Genomic DNA, 20653 nt, shown 5'->3' with positions numbered 1-20653 from the left:
CGATTAGACATCCTGGGGCACGTGGTAGTTTTACACGATGGACACGAATGGCGTGATTGCCAACAACACCGAAGCCTTGGACTTGCGAAGGGTACTACTGTCCAGCTCTACGAAGCGAAGAGTATCCGAACTACAAGCGCTCTATGATCGACTCATAGTTGAAGAAGGCGTACCGGCTCCGCAGCTCAGATCTATACTTTCCACCCTCGTCGACACGTATTCATTGTACGTTGACTCGCGGTCACGTCAAGCCGTCGAGACGTGCCTCTCCGCGATCGTTAGCTCGCCACGCTCACCGGAGACCCTACCTGCGCTTGCCGCTGCGCTTGAGATTGAAGCAAGAAAGCCTGGCATCGCTCCCTCCAGTGCCTTCGTTCTAGTAAGATGGTGTTCTTTAGTGATTCAGCATCTAGCCGCAAGGAGGACGCTCTGGGACGCATGGGGCATCAGAGTCCTCAGCGCACTTACCAATGCCCTACAAACTCTGCTTGCTGGGCATCCGAAGGCAAGTACGGCAGCTACCGCCTTCAGGGTCACGCGAAGAGCGATCCGGACTGTAGCCAAAGCCAGCTTTGGCGCAGAAGTTCTGGACGACTGCATTACCTCGTTGACGGCGAAAACGTCGGCTCCGTCTCCTGAGCACGCTTTGCCTTTAGGGGTTGTTGCTGGCGTCTGTAGGCGACTTCCGGATCGAAGCTATGTCGTTGAAGCACGCAAACAGGACTATGCTGCGTTTTATGTTCGGGAGATACTCGGCTCAAAGGTACAGCTTCCTCCGTGGATCGCTACAGCGCTCAACGATTTCTTCGCTGTTTTCCTTCCGAAGGACGATGTCGAACAGCTTCTCGCACCTCCGATAGAAAAGGCGTTGTTACGTGCGCCGGAGATCGCTTTGAACGATCTTGTGTCGCCCCTCATCCTGAGTCTTCCAGATTCTATCGACCTGACATCTGTGCTTGTTGTCAACCTGCTCAAGCCCCTGCTTTCGAACATCAAGTCCTCCAACCAAACAATTCGTGAGGGCGCGATCCGGACCTTCGAGGCAGTCGCGAGCCGTTGCCACGACAGCACCCTTCTTTCAAAGGCTATGGACGACATCCTCACACCCCTGAGGACAAACAAGCTTCCATCTGCGGATCAAAGAGCGCTGCATGCACAGATGCTAATAGCCTTGTTGCACAACATTGATACCTGCGGCAAAATCGCTCAGGGCTTAGTCACAATAGCGGCAAAGGAGACGAATGAGCATGCCGTGTCCGTGCAAATACGAGCTATCTGCGAAGGTGCTGCGTTTGCCCTTCGCAACAACGTTTCCGTTGACAAGACGGTCGGAGGAGCCTTCGTTAATGGTCTGGGAGAGAAACGCTTGCCAGTCCGGCGGCTCTGGGCGCTACACATGGCTCAGGCTCTCTGGAGCCTCGGTGCAGAAGTCTTGCAACTCACTGCCACCGCTGCACTCTTTGAGCCATCTATAGGCAAAATGATCGATGTGTTCAACGAGCTGATTACGAACCCGACGCTAGCGATTCAGTCCGGCCAGGCGTCTGTGGCTTGCGCGATAACAGCGGTCTGCTTGGGCGTTGTACCAAAGATGTCTTCACTGCAGAACGCATCGATTGTCAAAAAGGCGAGCATTGCCGAACGATCGTTGGCACTCGAACCGAAACCGTCTTTCCTGCTCAATCCTCGAGCTCTTACTAAACTTTCCACCGAAGACGACTTGACATGGTTCGAACGAGGCTTGTTTGCCGCCTTCCGCAGTCTGCCCGTTCACACAGCCAGTGAACCCAAGAACACACTCTGGGCTCTGTCTACCATTTACATAGTGTCAGCCTTCAGCATCCCGGCAAAAGTACGCCAGGAAACCTTGGGAGCGCTCCGACAACTGTATATGGAGGAGTCACAGCATGTATCAAGCAGCATCATTGACGGACTTTGGCGGTGGTGCGAGGACGTTCAGCTTGATTCTAAAGACAGCCTTGCAGTCGCTGCGGGTACTGGTCGCGAAGCACTCCATCGTGCCGTACGAGCCATCTGTCCACCGCAATCGTTCGCTTCTTCGGAAGCACGAGACTCTGTTCAGGACATCAGTAGGAGGCAGCTAAGAAAACTGCTCGTGCTGTGCAGACCACAGCTTGTACCGCGCGCTCCGTGGATCGAGCTTTGTCTGCAGACCGGCAATGATCCTCGCCAATTGGTGCTCGAGGCACCCCATGAATGCGTGGCCGACATTCTCGCCGTTACCGAGCATTCCGCGTGGAAGCCGCTTCCTGCGTTCCAAGCGGCAGCGTTTAGTGCTGCTGCAGAGCTCGCGTTTGTGGCACCAGATGTGATGACTCCACTCATTGTTGCACAGATATCTCACGACCTTGATCCATCCCAACTCAGCGATATCGGTCCCACAGAAGCCGCTATTTACCGAACACCGGAGGGTACGGCTTTTGTGGATGTCCTCTCCAAGCAGACGCAGTCACAACCTATCAGCAAGAACACCAAAGACTACGATACGCTAAAATGGGAAGAAGAACTAAGGACGCAGATAGCTCAGAAGAAAGGCCAAGCACGGAAGCTGACTGCTGACGAGCAGGCCAAGGTGAAAGCTCAACTGCAGAAGGAGACCAACATACGCAGTCACGTTGCGGACGTCGATTCCCGCTTGAGGCGTGGTATTGGCATCGTTATTGCACTTACGACTGGCCCACCCACTGAAGCCGAGGAATGGTTCGGTCCTTCAGTGAGGCTTCTCTTCGATGTGATCGAGGCTGGTGCAGGACTTGTCGTCGGAGATGCCGCTTCACTTGGCTACTTACAATGTGCACATAGGATTTCAAGCCGGCTGGGTGCGATGCGACCTTTCGTAGGGGTGGCGACGCTGCGTAGTGCGGGTGTAACTGTGCTCCCGGAGAATCTTCTAGCTGAGCCTCTCGGCGACCTGGTGACAAGAGTACTGTATCGGCTTCGCTTCCTAGGCGAACAACGACCCTTCGACACTGTGACATTGAGCTACATTCTCGCCCTTGTGTTCCTTGTCCTGGAAAACGGCGGAGTTGATCGAGCCGCTGCCGAAGACGCCGGGGAGCAGATCGTGCTTGCAATCGAGTTTCTATCCTTCCACACAGAAGCGTGCAGCGACGTCCGAATACCGCGGCAGAAGCTACTGCGCACTCTCATTTCCGCCATGCAGCGCTATACTCAGCATTTCCGACAAATCAAGGATTGCTTCTCCGACCTATGCAGGTGTTTGGCACCAAGCATGACAAGCTCTGAGACGGATACAGTAGTTAAAGGCGTCACCGTCGAGGACCCATCAGTAAGAGGCGCTGTCCTACAGGCTATTAGTGCCGAGCTGGAGCTCACGGAACGAGAATTCTACGTCGAGGTCTGGCTCGCTTGTCACGATGATGTGGATGAGCACAGAGACGTTGCACATGACATCTGGGAAGAAAACGAGCTCAAGGTTACCGTAGATGCTGCAGACCAGTGCTTGCCGTACCTTGAGTCGAAAGACGTGCAGCTTCGGCGAGCTGCAGCCCGTTCGATTGCAGATTGCTTGACAGAGCACCCCTCATCCTTCGGCAATATCATGAATCGGCTTCAGCAAATGTACGCAGAGTGTGCGAAGCCACGCATGCCACAATTGGACCGCTATGGCATGCCGATGAAGAAGGACCTTTCAGACCCGTGGGAGACCCGACATGGTGTAGGTCTGGCTTTCAAAGAGCTTGCTAGTGTATTCCCGGACGACGAGCTCGAACCCTATATGCGCTTTATTATCGAGAGCGGGCCCCTTGCGGACAAGAGCGTTACTGTCCGCGACGCCATGGTGGCTGCGGCTACTGCTGTCGTGACCACCCGTGGCAAGACGCAGGTAGAGCCTCTAATGAAGTTGTGTGAGAGCACGCTAGGAAGCTTAGCAAGCAGCAGCCAGTCGCAAGACCTTGTCAGCGAAGCCGTGGTAATCCTTTACGGTGCTCTTGCCCGCCATCTGCCGAGCGGTGATGCACGCATACCAAAGGTGGTAGACCGCCTACTATCCACCTTGAGCACACCGTCAGAATCGGTGCAGTACGCCGTAGCCCAATGTCTGCCACCTCTTGTTCGTGCCTCTAGCGGTGAGGCCAGCCGTTACCTCAAGCAGACACTGGACGAAACGCTCCACGGGAAGAAGTACGCCGCGCGACGCGGAGCCGCATACGGCCTCGCTGGTATCATTAAGGGCTGCGGTCTTTCTGCGCTGAAAGAGAATCGCTTATTATCCACTTTGAGAGCTGCAACGGAGAATAAGAAAGACCCGAACGAACGACAGGGCGCCTACTTGGCGTATGAGCTTCTGTCTTCACTACTCGGCCGGATCTTCGAGCCATACATCATACAGATCGTACCTCAGCTTCTCGTGGGTTTCGGCGACACCAGCACTGACGTACGGGAAGCATGCCTTGACGCGGCCAAGACGTGTTTCGCCTCACTGAGTTCTTATGGTGTTAAGCAGATCTTGCCAATGCTGCTCGAAGGCCTCGACGAATCGCAATGGCGGAGTAAGAAGGGTGCGAGCGACTCGCTTGGCGCAATGGCGTACCTTGATCCTCAACAGCTCGCCGTCAGCCTGCCTGAAATCATACCGCCGCTCACAGAAGTGCTGAACGACACGCACAAAGAAGTGAGAGCATCGGCTAAACGTAGCTTGCAACGCTTCGGCGACGTCATCACGAATCCCGAAGTCAAGAGCCAAGTGGACATACTACTCAAAGCACTCAGTGACCCGACAAAGTACACTGACGAGGCATTGGACGCTCTGATCAAGGTCAACTTCCTTCATTATCTGGATGCACCCTCGCTAGCGCTCGTAGTCCGCATCCTCGAGCGAGGTCTGGGTGAGCGATCTGGCACAAAGAGAAAAGCTGCGCAGATCATTGGCAGTCTTGCGCACCTTACAGAGCGGAAAGACTTGGTCTCGCACCTTCCGATCCTTGTTGCTGGGCTGCGTGTTGCCATCGTCGACCCTGTGCCTTCAACAAGAGCCACGGCGTCGAAGGCGCTTGGCTCGACGATCGAAAAGCTGGGCGAAGATGCCTTGCCCGACCTTATCCCCAGTCTCATGCAGACTCTCAAATCAGACACGGGCGCCGGAGACCGTTTGGGTTCCGCACAGGCTCTCAGCGAAGTGCTTGCCGGACTTGGAACTGGTCGCTTGGAGGAGACGCTGCCCACCATCCTGCAGAACGTGTCCAGCTCGAGGGCTTCTGTACGCGAAGGCTTCATGACTCTATTCATCTTTTTGCCTGCCTGTTTCGGGCAAAGCTTTGCGAATTATCTGGCGCGGATTATCCCGCCGATCTTGGCTGGGCTTGCAGATGAAGTCGAATCGATCCGCGAGACTGCGTTGAGGGCTGGTCGTCTGCTTGTGAAGAACTTTGCAGCTCGCTCAGTGGATCTTCTGCTGCCCGAGCTTGAGCGCGGATTGGCTGACGATAGCTACCGCATTCGACTGAGCTCCGTTGAGCTGGTCGGCGATCTGCTGTTCAATCTTACAGGCATTAGTGGGAAGACGGAAGCTGAGGACATGGAGGAGAATGCTGTTGAAGCTGGGCAGTCGCTGCTCGAGGTGCTTGGCCAGGAAAAGCGTGATAAGGTACTGTCAGCGCTGTATATCTGCCGCTGTGATACATCCGGCCTCGTGCGCACCGCTGCTATCACGGTCTGGAAAGCCCTGGTGTCGACACCGCGGACACTACGCGAGCTCATTCCCACGCTTACGCAACTGCTCATTAGACGCTTAGCCAGCTCGAACATGGAGCACAAGGTCATCGCTGGTAACGCTCTTGGCGAACTTATCAGGAAAGCTGGAGAAGGCGTGCTGGCGAGTCTGCTGCCCACGCTTGAGGAAGGCCTAGAGACGTCTACTGACACCGACGCAAGGCAAGGCATATGCATTGCGTTGCGTGAGCTCGTCTCTTCCGCGGCTCCAGAATCGCTCGAGGAATACGAAAAGACGCTGTTCTCCGTCGTGCGGACTGCGCTTGTTGACTCCGACGAGGATGTCAGAGAAGCTGCTGCAGAAGCGTTCGACTCTCTGCAGAAGATATTTGGCAAGCGTGCAATCGAACAAGTGTTGCCGCATTTACTCAGTTTGTTGCGGTCTGAAGATGGAGCTGAGAATGCCCTGGCTGGACTTCTTACGCTGCTGACAGAAGCGACGAGGTCTAACGTAATCCTACCAAACCTGCTGCCCACCCTGCTTACACCTCCGATCTCCGCCTTCAACGCTCGAGCACTGGCATCACTGGCACAGGTGGCAAGCTCGGCGATGACGAGACGCTTGCCAACTATACTCAATTCGCTCATGGACAACATCGTGGGCGCAAAGGACGAAGCCCTGCGGACAGAGCTCGATGCGGCTTTTAACACCATCTTGATCTCTGTCGATGAGTTTGACGGCCTCAACACGATGATGAGCGCCATGCTCGTGCTGGTCAAGCATGACGACCATCGCAAGCGAGCATCTGCCGATATGCACCTCGCGAAGTTCTTCGAAACCGCGCAGGTCGACTATTCGCGATACTACCCAGACTTGATCCGCGTCCTCCTGCTTGCATTCGACGACAGTGATACAGAGGTCGTGAAGGCCGCGTGGACCGCTCTGAGTGCGCTGACACAGAAGCTACGCAAGGAGGAGATGGAATCACTGGTCAGCTCGACTCGGCAGACTCTCAACCAGGTCGGTGTTGCTGGACACAACCTACCCGGCTTCTCGCTACCGAAGGGCATCAACGCGGTTTTGCCGATCTTCTTGCAAGGTCTCATGAACGGCTCGGCAGAGCAGAGGACGCAGGCTGCGCTTGCAATCTCCGACCTCATCGACCGCACGTCTGCCGAAGGCCTTCGGCCGTTCGTGACACAGATTACGGGTCCGCTCATCCGTGTCGTGTCTGAGCGCTCAACCGAGCTCAAGGCTGCAATCTTGCTTACACTCAACAACCTGCTCGAGAAGATTCCGACATTCCTTAAACCATTCCTACCGCAGCTTCAGCGTACGTTTGCCAAGTCGCTTGCAGACCCTTCGAGTGAGGTCTTGCGGTCGAGAGCTGCTCGGGCGCTTGGCACATTGATCACGATGACTCCTCGCATTGATCCGCTTATCGCCGAGTTGGTGACCGGCGCGAAGACGACCGATGCGGGCGTCAAGAACGCGATGCTGAAAGCGCTGTATGAGGTCGTAAGCAAGGCGGGCTCGAACATGAGCGAGTTGTCTCGCACGTCTATTCTCGGACTTATCGACTCGGATACTGCGGACGGTGACGATGCTCTCAACATTACACATGCGATGTTGCTGGGCGCTCTAATCAAAGTGCTGCCAGCGGAGGCTGCGGTGGGACTTATAAAAAGCCGAGTACTTACGAGCCACTTCACCCACTCATCTGTGCTTGCGCTCAACGCCGTTCTGCTCGAAGCGCCAGAAGCGCTCACGGAACATCTAGATGACATAACGAGGGCAATCATCGTTCAAGGTGTCGGTAACAGTGAGCCGTTCATCGCCGACAACTGCGTGCTCGCTACCGGCAAATACCTCCTCGCGGAAGCAGGCAGTAAGAGCTACGAGCATACCAAACCTCTTTTCGAAGCATTGGCACAAGTCTTACCACCCGGCGGGCCAGTCGACACACGTCGCTTAGCACTCGTAGTCATCCGTACCATCAGCCGCGAGCACAACGAGCTCGTCCGTCCGCACCTCGACGTCCTCGTCCCGCCAATCTTCGCCAGCGTGCGAGATCCCGTGATCCCAGTGAAACTGGCGGCCGAGGCGGCCTTTTTGGCGGTGTTCGATGTGGTACAGGAAGACAAGGCGGTGTTCGATAAGTATATGGCGGGACCGGGAGCGAGCTTACAACCGGGGCCGAAGCGGAGTATGAATGAGTACTTCACGCGGATTGCGCTTAGGCTTAGCAGTCAGGCGAAGGAGAGGAGGGAGGCGGAGGGTGGTGCCGGTGGGCTGGGGTTGTCGTCGGATGAGAGGGATGACATGAGTGAGGTTATGTCGGTAGGTAAGGTTGATCTGGGCGAGAAGAGCTTTGTTGAGTAGGGTGGCATACTGGCCGAGCGTAGGTGCATAGCGAGGAGTTGTATTTACTGTACAGCATGCATGTTGATGTTGTGAGTATAATGAGCACGAGCATACCTTTGTCAGTCTCTCGAGTGACACAGTAATTTCACAATGTTTACTTGATATGCATACTGCTCAACATACGTGACTGCAGACGCCTATCGAGAAGCAACCAGCGCCATTGATAAGGTGTACCCTAAGCCCTCCCATAAACGGCGGCCTCGAGCAATGCACAGCCATGCCGTCTTTGCTCGTCCTCGGCACCGGTAAATGCAGTTCATCACCATGACCCTGTATTCGTTCGATCAAACTCAGTACGAAGACATCTACGCCTCCGCAGCTGGTGTCTCCTCCTCGCCCGCCATCTGGTTCCGCTTCTGCTGCACGCGCTCCTGTCTCCGCTCGCGGGCGGCCTTGGTCTTGGCACGCTTGGCGTCCATCTCCTCCTTGAGCACACGCTCACGCGCCTTCTCGGCCTTGGCCTTGTGGATCTACATTGGGTGGTCAGTCAATGTCAATAGGGGAATAAGGAGGACGTCGGATATCGATGACGTACGTGCTCCACAAGCGCACGCTTGTGCTTGAAAGTATTACCCTTGCTCAGATGGTAGAGCTCGTGGTAAAGGTGCTTGTCGATCTTGCCGGCGGCGCGGTACTTGACGAGTAGACGGCGGAGGACACGCAGACGACGCATCCACATCACTTGGCTTATTTTCCCATGCGTCAGCATTCCGGCCTGCCATCAAACCATTGCAGTTACGATGCTGATTTACCTTGGCATTCTGGCATCCGCCGTACCCTTCCTCTTACCGAAACCTCTGTGCCTACCGATCCGCCTCGCTGCCGTCAACTCCCGAGCGCGGCTCCTTGAGTGCATCGTAACTGGCTTGCGGATGATGAGGCCATCAGCGATGAGTTTACGGATGGTCTGACGGCTGTTGGCATTGGAGATTTCGGAGGATTCATTGGGGTCGAGCCAGATCTTGCGTCTGAAGGGACGAAGTTAGTGGTCTGGTGTACGAGGGTGTAGCCGGTTAATTAGATGTCACGTACTTGCCGCAGTTGGCTACGGATGCCGCCAGGCGCTTCTGAGTGCGGAGGTTGACCCTACAAAACCATTGTCGTCAGTATCGGGATGGTATGCTGGTGTTGTTGTGGCCATTGAAGAGTTTGCCGCAGGGGTGCGGTGAGGGCGCGTGCATCACTCTCGACACTATTCACCACTTCTCCTTTGCGACAATGTTGCATACTGGCTCGACACAGGCGGTACTCACATCTTAGCGGCGTGTAATGATGGTTGGCGATGGTGGCGTGCGACGGTGACTGTATCATCGCCCTCGTGCAAATGAGGGGAGTGCGTGGGCTTGGCGCCGGAGAAGTTGTGCCAAGCCGCTAAACAATCGATGGTCCGTGCCGTCCATTTCTGCTTCGCGTCCAAGTCCTCTACGCTGTCACTCACGATGAGTCAAATCAATGCAGAAAGCAGAGCTGTATAAGTAGTATTCTGCTCACGTTCAAGGCGCCATAGACAGTGCTTTTTGCTCTACTGTCCGTCGTAATCTAGGTCCTCCTAGTCTGTAGATGAAGGATCAGCTACCTACAGTGCCTAATATGTGCCTACATTGGGTCCATCTATCACACGCTGTATAGCGATATGCACACCACCATCGCAGCTCGCAGCAGGATTCGCGAACCTCGGATAGAGTAGCCCGCACCGACGCAGCAAGACCTCAACTCGACTTCCCCTTAACCTCTTGCCCCGGCTTCTTCTCCGCCTTCGTCCCCTTGAGCAATTCATCCGGATTCTGAATCCCCACTGTTTTACCCTCTTGCACGCGCTTGATAGTCAGCGCCGCAATCAGCGCAGCTCCCACACCACTTCCGTCCTCAGCAGGCAGGATCTCGACAGGATCGTGTCCACGACCCAGCGGCTTGCCGTCACGGCCCTTCTCCCAGTCCAAGATCTCCTTGAGCGCTTGCGCGCCGCGCGCCTTGAAGTGCGGGTACTTGTTAAATACGCTGCCGTCGGCGCCGACATGGGCCGTCTTGTAGCCTTTCTTGTTGCAGATTGCGGCGACGCCACACGCACCTATCGTCCTTGTGTTAGCGCAGAGCTACTACGTGTAAGATGTAAGTGATGACTTACTAAGTCTGGCGCTCCGCGTTCCGATCAACTCGGCTAGACGACGGCATAGCTCGAGTTCGGGCTTTGAGCACTTTATGTTAAGCTTGTGGGCGAAGGTGTCATGCGTTTCCTGCAAGTTCTCGTACGGGTCGCTTTCGATGTCGGAGAGGAAGGAGGCGTCGAGAGAGTAGGGCTTCTTGAGGGCGCTGATGTCTTGACCTTCGAAGATCTTGACGGTCTGTTGCTCATGTAGATCGACGAGCACCAGGCGGAACAGCTCACCCAGGTACAGACCCGCAACCATCTTCTCAAAGGCTTGCTGGCCAGGTCGTGGAGAGTCCTTGTCGATGATAACGTCGTACTTTGTGCGCGGGAGGACCTTGTGCTCGTTGTCAAAGGCACCCCATTCGCAGTTAATCGCAATCTCCTGTTCCGGGTCGATCTTCATGTGATCAAGTTTGGGGATATTGCCGCAGGTCTCCATGTATGCAGCATTGCAGCCCGTTCCGAAGATGCAGCCAATCTTCATCTCCGAATCGGTATAGCTACTAGCTATCAGTGTGCCGGTTGTGTCGTTGATGAGCGCGGTAAGCTTGATTGGTACGCCACGCTCTTGTAGTGCTGCCTCGAACGGTGGCACGACATCTTTGCCCTCCACACCTTCAATGTCAAACCCCTTTGTCCAGCGTTGGAGCACTCCATGGTCGATGTACTCTTGCGTGGCTGGGTATGAGAAGGTAAAGCCGAGCGGGAGCTTATCGAGCTTCTCGCCCTCATGGTGGTACTCGATGAATTGCTGCAGACAGTCGGCGATGTAGCCCCACAGCTCATCTGCCGTGCCCGTCTTGAGCTCCTCAGGCATGCGGTACTTGGACTGGATGATGTCGAACTCGCCGCGCTCCTCCGGCAGGTTGATCTCGCAAACACGCAGGTTGGTTCCGCCCATGTCCAAGGCAAGGAAGGTGCCGGTCTCGTCGCCCGTGGGGAATCCCATACACCAGGTCGGATTCATAGGAATGCTGCCGCCCTCCTTAGACAGACCTTTCGCTAGCTCATTGACGAAGTGCTCGCTGATGGCTTTGAGCTTGGCTGTGTCGACGGTGAACATATCCTCCAACTTTTTGATCTCTTGAAGAAGGTCTTTGGGCACATCGGCCATGGAACCCTTACGGCTGGGCTTCCGCCGCGGGCCTAGACTTGTCGACGACATGATGCCGTGTGGGTGGGAGCGTTATCGGATCAGTAGGGTTATATGGAGCTCGTTGTCGGAATATGTAAGAAGCCACGAACGGTCGCTAGCTTGGAACTCGAGTATTGTTCGGTTTCAGGAGAGGTCGTGTGCTGTTGATATCGGTCGCGTCTGCCGCGGTCAGTAAGTGAAGCTGCTGCTTGTCGATTCGTGAATGGGGATTCTTTATTGCCTAGATTCTCAGGCTGTTCCAAGCGATACCTGAGCCTAGCTTTGCATTTCATGCTAGAGCGGACTGGCTATAGATAAGGGGAAACTGCCACCTTCTCTCTCACACTCTGCTCGTTCGTTGCGCATCACAACTCTCTGAGCCCCCCACTCTGCCCCTCGACCATTGTCCCAACCATGAATACATCCTCGCACATGTGGACTACTTGAATAAATAAATAAACGAGAGACTTACCTAAAGTATCTGAAGAGGTCGTTACCGTTGGTCGGCGAAAGTTGTAAGAGTGAGGCCGGGAGTGTTGTTTTGGCTCGTTGCTTCACCGTCTGCTTCCCAAAAAGTCCGAAAGCTCCATGCCGCCAATGACGCCCAAACGCACGGGCTTTATGTAATGCGGCTGTACCCGTCACATCCCTGCAGAGAGCTCGTGGCAGCTCCCAAGATTGTCACCTGACAGCAGACAGTATCCTTCTTCAACCTCACTGGAGCTGTCTCGGTATAGCCTTCTTCTGACACCTTAACCACTCGTGAGTGTTTCCCTTCATCTAACCTGATACCGGTATAGTACTCTCTAACGATTTGCAGACCAACCCCAACAATGTCTCTCCAACTCCGCACTCTCGCCCGCCAGCTCCCCCTCCGCACCAGCACTCGTACCTTCTCCGCCCTTGCTCGCCGCATGGCCGAAGGCGACTCTGGCGCTCCCCGCTCGGGTGGTTCCGCTCAATCCGATGCCTTTACCAAGCGCGAGCAAGCCAGCGAGGACTTCTACGTCCGCCAGAAGGAAAGGGAATACCTCGAGAGACTGAGGGCGCGGGTTAAGAGCTCAGAGGAGCAGCTAGAAAAGGATAAGGCGGTAAGTTCGAGTTGGACATTGACAAGGGCGCGTAGAGGCATTGGTCACGGACTGACTGTTGGTTTGTAGGAAATGGAGGAGATGCAGAAGAGGAACCAGAAGTAGACGGACGGTTTCCGAGAAGGATGTTGGTGAACGTGGTAAGTCTTCAACAGCAAAGTAGAGTGTCAGTACACCGGCGCATCGCTAACATTATGTTAGGGTGTGAGATCTTGTTTTTTTGTGGACGGAAGCTTGCTTTTACAGTCAGAAACTCTCTTCTCGCACTCATGTGTCCTATGCCTTGTAGGGAGATGTCATCCTGCCTATCAGCTTCCGAAAGTTGCTGCAGAATGCTGTATTTATATGTTTATCCAAGAGGTAACACAAGCAGTATGCACGCGAGATCAAGCTCATCACCGCTGCACTAGACGTGGCAAACGCCTCCTGCGCCTCGCTCAAAAGACACCGCTCCTAATGTTTCAACAGCATCCTAGCTAAAATGTATGCCTTCCTGATTGAACGCATACAGGAGCTTCAGGAAATCGCCCTCATCACACATTCGTGCTCGCCTCTCAGCCAGCTCGGTCTCGATCTCGAGCACCTTCTTCACCTTCGCGCGCACCAGCTCCGACACCTTACCCTTCCTCTTCCGGTTCGGGTTATCTTGCAGCTTCTTCGCTTTGCGATCAGCCTCTTCTTTGAAGAAGTCAGGCACATCATCGTCGTCGTCCACGTCCATAATGCCGTCCCACCCTTCATCCTCCCCACCCTCATCCACGTCCATGCCGCCCGCCATCGCATCATCGAGCGGACCGTCATCAAGCACCACATCATTCTGCGCACAGAACGTCCTGTAATTAGCCTCCAGCATATCCATTACGCTGCTCGTCCCCAAAAACGCGCTCCGCAACACTCGGTTCTTCCGCACGAACGCTATGCGAAGCAACCCATCCCACTCATCGTAACTGATCTGCGGACGAGGCGTCTTCGGCGTAATCCGTACAACATTCGACTCCACCTGCGGAGGCGGGTTAAAGTTGTTCTTGCCAACTTTCATCACATGGTCGACTTTGGCCCACATTTGCGCGTTGACTGATAAGCGTGAATATAGCTTGTCGCCCGGCTTCGCGAAAAGCCGCATAGCAAATTCGCGTTGGAACATGAGTACACACGATCGTGGGGACGGTGAGGTGGCGAGTAATTTGAATGTCAGAGGCGAAGAAATTTGGTACGGCGTGTTCGATATGCAAACGTCGAAGTAGGGTAGTTCTGGCATCTTGATCACGTCTCCAAGGATGAGCTCTAGTCTCTTCGCAGCAGGTGTAGCTTGGAAGCGCTTCGTGAGTTCGGCAGCCATACGAGGATCCTGCTCTACGGCAATTACTCGCTTCGCTTTTTCCAGTATGCGAGTCGTGAGGTTACCAGTACCGGGGCCGACTTCCAGAACGATATCAGATTGTTTAAGATCGGCTTTGTCGACGATTGCTTGAGCCACGCCTGGATTCTTGAGGATGTGCTGGCCGATGTCTGTGTTCATCTTGAAGATGTTGTTCGCCATCTTACCTTTGCCTTTACGGACGGCGGCGCCCGCGTAGGGATCCGCTTTGGCAATGCCGCCATTCCCAGGTTTGCGAGCCATCGCAATATATGTCTTCAGTGCGGTTGGATGCAGTCGGTTTGAGTGCTGCGATGTGGAAGGCGAGATTTTTTGGCGAACAGCAATCGATAAGCGTGCCCTAATCCATATAGGCTCAACGCTAGTGAGCGAGTGGCGTTGGCATCAGGCCGAAGACAGCAAGACGCCGACGAGCTGTGGACCTCTGCTTGAGCAGAGAACTCGAAGCTTTTGCGAGGTCAATGCTGCAATGGTAGGAGTGTCGCTTGCTGAACTCTTTCCTTACTGTTGTGTCATGGTTTGCTTGCAAAGGCAGCCGTAAGACCCATTAAGTCCCAACACCAACGCAGCCTAGCCGAGGATGAGGTACGTACATTGAGCGACCAATGGATCCGTAAGGCGGGACGGCTGCTTGTACGACCTGCATACCATGCGCAAAAGCTCACCAGAGGACGAACAGGTTCGGCCAGCAACTTCGCAGTTCGCTGATCAAGGACTGGTATTACTACTACATCTCCTACGATGAGCTCAAGAAGAGCTTACGCACCGATTTCGCCCATACGCCAGCGATAGCGCAGGCCCACAACAAGAGAAAGCCGTGGTCGGAAGAGGATGAACAGCGCTTCGTCAATCAGCTCGAGGAGGAGCTGGACAAGGTCTTCACCTTTCAAAAAGTGAAGAGCCAAGAGATTGTGCGTCGCATCAATGCTACGGAGAAGGAGGTCAACGAAGCTATCGAACGCACCCGGGCTGCGGAGCAGGATGAGCGAGCCAAAGCCAACGCACCCACGGAGGAGGAGTACATGTTGCTGGAGGAGGACCTCTCAGACATCATCGCGGACGTCCACGATCTTGCCAAGTTCACGCAGCTCAACTATACTGGATTCCAGAAGATTATCAAGAAGCATGACAAGCAGACCCATTGGCATCTGAAGCCTGTCTTTGCAGCCAGACTGAACGCGAGGCCGTTCTTCAAAGACGACTACGATGTAACAGTCGTCAACCTCTCGAAGCTTTACGACCAAGTCCGGACAAGAGGCAACCCTATCAAAGGCGACTCATCCGCAGGTGGCAAGCAGCAGAACTTTGTCCGGCAAACAACCAAATATTGGGTTCATCCAGATAACATCACCGAACTTAAACTCATCATCTTGAAGCATCTGCCAGTGCTGGTATTCAACCCAAGCAAGGAGTTCGAGAAGAAAGACTCCGCCATTTCTTCCATCTACTATGACAACACCGACACCTGGGAGTTGTACGAAGGCCGCTTGAAGAAGACCGAAGGCGCCGAAGCTATTCGTCTCCGCTGGTATGGCGGCATGGAGACCGACACCATTTTTGTGGAACGGAAGACGCATCGCGAGGATTGGACTGGCGAGAAGTCGGTCAAAGCTCGTTTCTCGCTGAAGGAGAAGAATGTCAATGCCTTCTTGCGCGGTGACATGACTACTGAGCAGGTTTTCGAGAAGGCGCGGCGGGAGGGTAAGAAGAGCGAGGCGGAGATCAATGACCTTGAGCAGCTTGCCAAAGAGATCCAATTCCGGGTGATTGACCGTAAACTCGTGCCTGTTGTGCGCTCGTTCTACAACCGAACGGCCTTCCAGCTACCGGGTGACGCACGCGTGCGTGTCTCGCTTGATACCGAGCTTACGATGGTACGGGAGGATAACATGGACGGTAGACGACGAGCGGGCGACAACTGGCGTCGGATGGACATCGGCATTGACTATCCCTTCTCACAATTGCCGCCGGAAGACGTCGAGCGCTTCCCGTACGGCGTGCTCGAAGTCAAGCTTCAGACGGCAGCTGGACAAGAGCCGCCCGAATGGATCCGAGAGCTGACCGCGTCGCATTTGGTTGAGGCCGTGCCGAAGTTCTCAAAGTTCATTCACGGTTGCGCTACGATGTTTCCAACCCGTATCAATCTTTTGCCGTTCTGGATGCCGCAGATGGACGTCGATATCCGGAAGCCGATTACGCACCACTTCGGCCTAGATCGTCCCGGGCACAGTACAGATGCAAGTACCAGTACTGCCATGGAAGATGATACTGATGACGAACTCGAAAATGATGAGGATGAGGCGGCGGTAGCCGGAGACGAGAACATCCGTAGACTCCGTGCTGCGCGCGACGCAATGGAGCAGCATGAGTCTGAACGCGCGATGGAGCACGTCAATGGTAACGGCAACATCATGGACGAAGAGGAACGCATGGCACATAAGCCAATCGCGCATATCGACGACGATTACCCTCTGTACGATTCGGACGATGAGGAAGAAGCGCTCGCAGAGGCAAAACGTGTAGGAGGTTGGACGTACCGCTGGAAGCTGCTCCGCAGGCATGCAGTGATGGCTGGCGACAAGATGCTTGATTTACTAAAGGCAGCGACGCCGGCACCGAGACCTACAGACATACCACCAGCAGAAGGTCGCATGGGTATTCCACGTGGCAAAGGCGTGTCTGAGAAGCGCTTCAAGGCGCCGCCGGGTAAGAAGATCCACGTGCCCGTGCGTGTGGAACCGAAGGTGTCATTTGCTGCTGAGAGGACGTTCTTGGCTTGGGTAAGTCGAACATAACCATCCAGTCTTCGCTATCTGCTAACGTAGTGACAGCTCGAGTTCTCCATCATCCTCGGCTCAATCGCAGCGACTCTGCTCAACTTCGGCGACAACATCTCGCTCGCTTCCGCCTGGGCCTTCACTATCGTGGCCGTTATCGCATTGTTCTACAGCATGGGCCTGTACGTCTGGCGCGTCAGCAATATCAAGCGGAGACGGGCGGTCAACTATCACGATAAATGGGGTCCGAGCTTTTTGTGTGCGGGTTTGATTGGGGCGGTGGCGATTAGTTTCGCTTCTCGATTGTCGAACGGCGGTGAGGGTGGTCTTAGAGGCCTTACGGCGCAGTTGTAGCATGTGTGGCGCATTGCCGCTTGTATAACGTATTGAGATGGCAAAAGCGCGTGTAGATCGCGGGTGGTGTATAGAAGCAACCCTTGATGAGACTCTGAAAGATGACCTCCAGTATACTGATCTATCGCTAAATATGCCTCACAGATGGCGTTTCGAGAGACCATCAGTGTCCGTAATGTGAGACCGCTTGGCACGTGCAGGCAGAAACGTGCACGTCCCAAAGCTTCTCTCATGCGGGGACTGCATGCTGCTCACATCGTGCATGATAGCAGCTTAACGGAGCTGTTGCAGCATACATGTTAAAGAGTGCTGCGTCTTAGTTACTTACTGTCCCACCTTCACATCACCTCTGATATCGTTGTGTTAATCGCAGAAAGGAGAGCATAATGGCGGAAGCAGTGCAGCAACAACAGCAGCCGTCAGACGAACAAGCACCTCTGCTTGGTGGACCGGGGGATGCAAGCCAGCAGAACAAGCCGCTGTATTACAACTTCATCATTGGTCCGTCTGCTCAAGGTTTTGAATGCGCGTAGCATGCGCTGACTCACACAATAGGAACCGGCGTTGTTGCTCAAGGTGGCGCCTGGATTGTAAGTAGTGTATACCCCCTAAAAGGCGACTAGGCTAATAGATTCAGTTGGCTGCAATTGTATGGGGTGGGTAGTGCGACAGTAAGCGGCTTGAAGCGCATAACATTGCTAACAGCCTCCACCATTGTCATTAGGCTCGGTCTTCTCGAACCAGCTGATACTCTTTTCTGCGCATCCGCTGCTCAACTCCGCCGCCGTACTGTTCTTCATCCAAGGCATCCTCATCCTTCAGCCCACCCATACCGCGAAGCAGAAAAAGCAAGGAACATTCGTGCACGCTGCGTTGAACGACATCGCCGCGCTCGCAGCCGTAGCCGGGCTGGTCGTTATTGAGTGTACCAAGGTGCAACACCATGGCGCCCACTTCCAGTCGGTGCATGCCATCCTCGGTCTGATCACCTACATCTTGGTTGCAATGCAGGCGTTGGTCGGCATTACTCAGTTCTTCACACCGGGCCTTTACGGCAGTGTGGACAATGCCAAGGCACTCTACAAGTATCACAGAGCGTGTGGGTACCTGACACTGCTCGTCATGCTGGCCACTGTCTGCGCCGCGACCCAAACTACGTTCAACAAGAACGTGCTCGGCATGCAACTTTGGGCAGTTGTCGTGGCGTCAGTGATTGTAGTGCTTGGCGTGGGTGCGCGCATCAAGCCTAGCAAGTTTGGCTGTGAGTGACCTGCCCGCAACGAGCTCTTAGACCGCTACGTGCTGACTGTCTACTTCTTCTTCTTCACAGGGTTGGCTGGGAATTAAAGGCAACGGCGTTTACATGACCAGAAACGAGGCTCTGGGTAGTGTGAAGCAGAAAGTCAACCACAGGCAGTAGGATGACTGACCTCAGGCAGTGGATTGCAGATTGATCTTGTATAGCTCATCGAAAGCGGCATCTTGGAAAGTTTGGGCATCTGGCATATGTGCTTGTAGCCACATAACACCAAAGGAATCTACTCGTACGCCAGATTTTCTTGTGCTGCATCTTAACGAGACTGCACCAAGGTCATGTGTGCGTCGGGCGACCGTCTGATGTTCTGCGCTTCAAAAGCCGATCCCAGAAACTCGGGCATTGTTCGGCTGCACCTCGACCCCAGTCTCTCCAACGACAGTCTGCAACGTGCGGCATCAAGGTTTCCACAGACAGCCACCGACGCACAAGTCGGTGTGGGAATACTGCGTCGGCAACTGATTGGGTGTGTTCGTCCTTAACGGCTTAACACCAAGCCAAGTGGCAGTACTACGGTGTACGTAGCACGCTATTCCATGATTCCCCGCCTTGCTACCACCAACCGTGACAGATACCAATATAATCCGCCTGTAGGGCTTGCGGGGGTGGAAAAGGTTATAGACAGGTAAGGCATTACGGTAGTCACAGACCTGACCATAAGTACATCTGCATTGAAGTTTGTCTACTCCTACTGAAACGATCCTTCGTCAGCGATGAAGGGCCTACTCTCCGCCTTCATTCTCCTTGTCGAGCTGTCGCTTACGCGGCTGGTAATCACAGCCCAGCAATGCTGCTCTCCGCAGTGCATTGCCCTCCCTACACTGTTCGGAGCGCATATCTTAAACTTCACTGCAGCACCAGCGAGCAACTACACCGCATTAGTTGGTCAGAATGGTGCTGTTTTGACCGGCAACTACACGATAGGCCAATTTTGCAATGTCAGTATCCAATACACACACCCGGGCTGGAATGACACAATCAACGTCCGAGTTTGGCTCCCCATGGACGGCTGGAACGGCCGCTTCCAAGGCACGGGAGGCGGCGGATGGACGACTGGTGCTTATCAAGGCAGTACATCAGATTACGTCCTGCCCGCCGTCGCGAACGGATATGCTGCTGCCAACACCGATGGCGGTCATGACAGCAACCTAGCGCATCCTGACTGGGCTTTGTCCAGCCCAGGCAACGTCAATTTCTTTCTTCTCCAGGACTTTGCTTCAGTAGCATTGAGTGATATGACGATCCTTGGCAAGCAAGTAACCCAAAGCTTTTACGGAAGAGCTCCGTACCGCAGCTACTGGAACGGGTGCTCTACTGGCGGCCGGCAAGGCCTCATGCTGGCACAGCGCTTCCCGGACCTGTACGATGGCATTCTTGCTCTTGCGCCAGCCATCAACTGGGACAGCTTCATCGTCGCAGAGTATTGGGCCCAACATGTCATGGATACTCTGGGCTACTAACCTCCCAACTGTGAGCTTGACGCTTACACCCTGGCCGCCATCGCAGCTTGCGACGGATTGGACGGTGTGATCGACGGCATCGTTTCGAACGAAACCGCGTGCAACTTTGACCCGACGTCGATCGTCGGGCAGATTTTCATGTGCAATGGGACGGTCCCTAGACAGTACTCCGGAGCAGGCGCTATCATTGTCAAGGCTGCCTGGACGGGACCCGTCAATCCCGTGTCGGGCAAGCGAGAGTGGTATGGACTGAACAAAGATGCCAACCTTACAGCCGGTATCGTTGGTACCCAAACGATTGCGACTGCAAATGGCACAACGACCGTTGGAGCGCCGTTCTCCATTTCCACCGACTGGATCAAATACTTCATAGCCTGCAATGCTTCTTACGCGGTGACAAACATGACGGATGCGGCCTACTTCGCTAACCTCCATCAATCGCGAAACCGCTATGCTGGTATCATCGACACGTCCGATCCGGATTTGTCTCTGTTCAAGAGCAACGGCGGTAAAATGATCACGTGGCACGGCATGACTGATCGGCTCATCTTTCCTAATGGGTCTGTCGACTACTATCAGCGTGTACTGGAGCAAGATCCGAACGCTGCAGACTTCTACCGATTGTTCCTTGTTCCTGGTGTAGAGCATTGCCGCAACGGCCCTGTCGCTGGTATGGGGCCATATCCGGTAGATGTACTGGACACCCTCGTACAATGGGTCGAGAACGGGCGAGCACCCAATGTGTTGCTGACGAAAAATCTGTCTTCGCCCACCCAAAGCTACTCTCGCAATGTGTGCGTCTGGCCGAAGGTGCAGACGTATGTGGGTGGTGATGCGAGTGCCACGAGCAGCTTTGTTTGCGTATAGGCCAGAGG

General features: G+C 54.6%; 7 protein-coding genes across 7 annotated transcripts; 5 read left to right on the top strand and 2 right to left on the bottom strand.

The window, feature by feature from the left end:
• Positions 1–37: 37 nt before the first annotated feature.
• Positions 38–8077, top strand: BAUCODRAFT_24971 (uncharacterized protein; the record flags this gene model as incomplete). The annotated part of the gene is made up of 1 exon (XM_007678556.1): positions 38–8077. One exon carries the CDS (start codon positions 38–40, stop codon positions 8075–8077), a length of 8040 nt encoding a protein of 2679 aa, XP_007676746.1.
• Positions 8078–8424: 347 nt separating this feature from the next.
• On the bottom strand, positions 8425–11433 carry BAUCODRAFT_148846 (uncharacterized protein; the record flags this gene model as incomplete). The annotated part of the gene is made up of 6 exons (XM_007679085.1): positions 8425–8589; positions 8655–8800; positions 8897–9087; positions 9152–9205; positions 9839–10187; positions 10245–11433. 6 exons carry the CDS (start codon positions 11431–11433, stop codon positions 8425–8427), a joined length of 2094 nt encoding a protein of 697 aa, XP_007677275.1.
• A 690-nt stretch (positions 11434–12123) lies between these two features.
• BAUCODRAFT_91130 (uncharacterized protein) lies at positions 12124–12738 on the top strand. The gene is made up of 2 exons (XM_007678829.1): positions 12124–12165; positions 12224–12738. The coding sequence occupies exon 2, from the start codon at positions 12237–12239 to the stop codon at positions 12561–12563; it is 327 nt and encodes a 108-aa protein (XP_007677019.1). The 5' UTR covers positions 12124–12165; positions 12224–12236; the 3' UTR covers positions 12564–12738.
• On the bottom strand, positions 12710–14158 carry BAUCODRAFT_34775 (uncharacterized protein). The gene has a single exon (XM_007678662.1). The coding sequence runs from the start codon at positions 14113–14115 to the stop codon at positions 12967–12969; it is 1149 nt and encodes a 382-aa protein (XP_007676852.1). The 5' UTR covers positions 14116–14158; the 3' UTR covers positions 12710–12966.
• A 170-nt stretch (positions 14159–14328) lies between these two features.
• Positions 14329–17131, top strand: BAUCODRAFT_34774 (uncharacterized protein). Its single transcript, XM_007678661.1, has 3 exons — positions 14329–14457; positions 14552–16652; positions 16704–17131. The coding sequence occupies exons 1-3, from the start codon at positions 14453–14455 to the stop codon at positions 17001–17003; spliced, it is 2406 nt and encodes an 801-aa protein (XP_007676851.1). The 5' UTR covers positions 14329–14452; the 3' UTR covers positions 17004–17131.
• A 131-nt stretch (positions 17132–17262) lies between these two features.
• Positions 17263–18567, top strand: BAUCODRAFT_34772 (uncharacterized protein). Its single transcript, XM_007678660.1, has 5 exons — positions 17263–17504; positions 17559–17593; positions 17641–17659; positions 17728–18264; positions 18334–18567. The coding sequence occupies exons 1-5, from the start codon at positions 17390–17392 to the stop codon at positions 18348–18350; spliced, it is 723 nt and encodes a 240-aa protein (XP_007676850.1). The 5' UTR covers positions 17263–17389; the 3' UTR covers positions 18351–18567.
• Positions 18568–19031: 464 nt separating this feature from the next.
• Positions 19032–20645, top strand: BAUCODRAFT_24966 (uncharacterized protein; the record flags this gene model as incomplete). Its single annotated transcript, XM_007678555.1, has 2 exons — positions 19032–19754; positions 19794–20645. The coding sequence occupies 2 exons, from the start codon at positions 19032–19034 to the stop codon at positions 20643–20645; spliced, it is 1575 nt and encodes a 524-aa protein (XP_007676745.1).
• Positions 20646–20653: the final 8 nt, after the last annotated feature.

This window comes from Baudoinia panamericana (assembly GCF_000338955.1).
Source record: "Baudoinia panamericana UAMH 10762 unplaced genomic scaffold BAUCOscaffold_7, whole genome shotgun sequence".
NCBI lineage: Eukaryota > Fungi > Ascomycota > Dothideomycetes > Mycosphaerellales > Teratosphaeriaceae > Baudoinia > Baudoinia panamericana.
The sequence above is the reverse complement of the archived record's forward strand: the minus strand, read 5'-3'. Positions and strand labels throughout refer to the sequence as shown.

Coding starts and splice junctions, on each gene's coding strand:
- BAUCODRAFT_34775 (XM_007678662.1), bottom strand. CDS start 14,115: ATGGCTCGCAAACCTGGGAATGGCGGCATTGCCAAAGCGGATCCCTAC.
- BAUCODRAFT_91130 (XM_007678829.1), top strand. CDS start 12,237: ATGTCTCTCCAACTCCGCACTCTCGCCCGCCAGCTCCCCCTCCGCACC.
- BAUCODRAFT_34772 (XM_007678660.1), top strand. CDS start 17,390: ATGGCGGAAGCAGTGCAGCAACAACAGCAGCCGTCAGACGAACAAGCA. Junction 17,505..17,558: donor GTATTACAACTTCATCATTG/GTCCGTCTGCTC, acceptor CTCACACAATAG/GAACCGGCGTTGTTGCTCAA.
- BAUCODRAFT_34774 (XM_007678661.1), top strand. Junction 16,653..16,703: donor AGAGGACGTTCTTGGCTTGG/GTAAGTCGAACA, acceptor ACGTAGTGACAG/CTCGAGTTCTCCATCATCCT.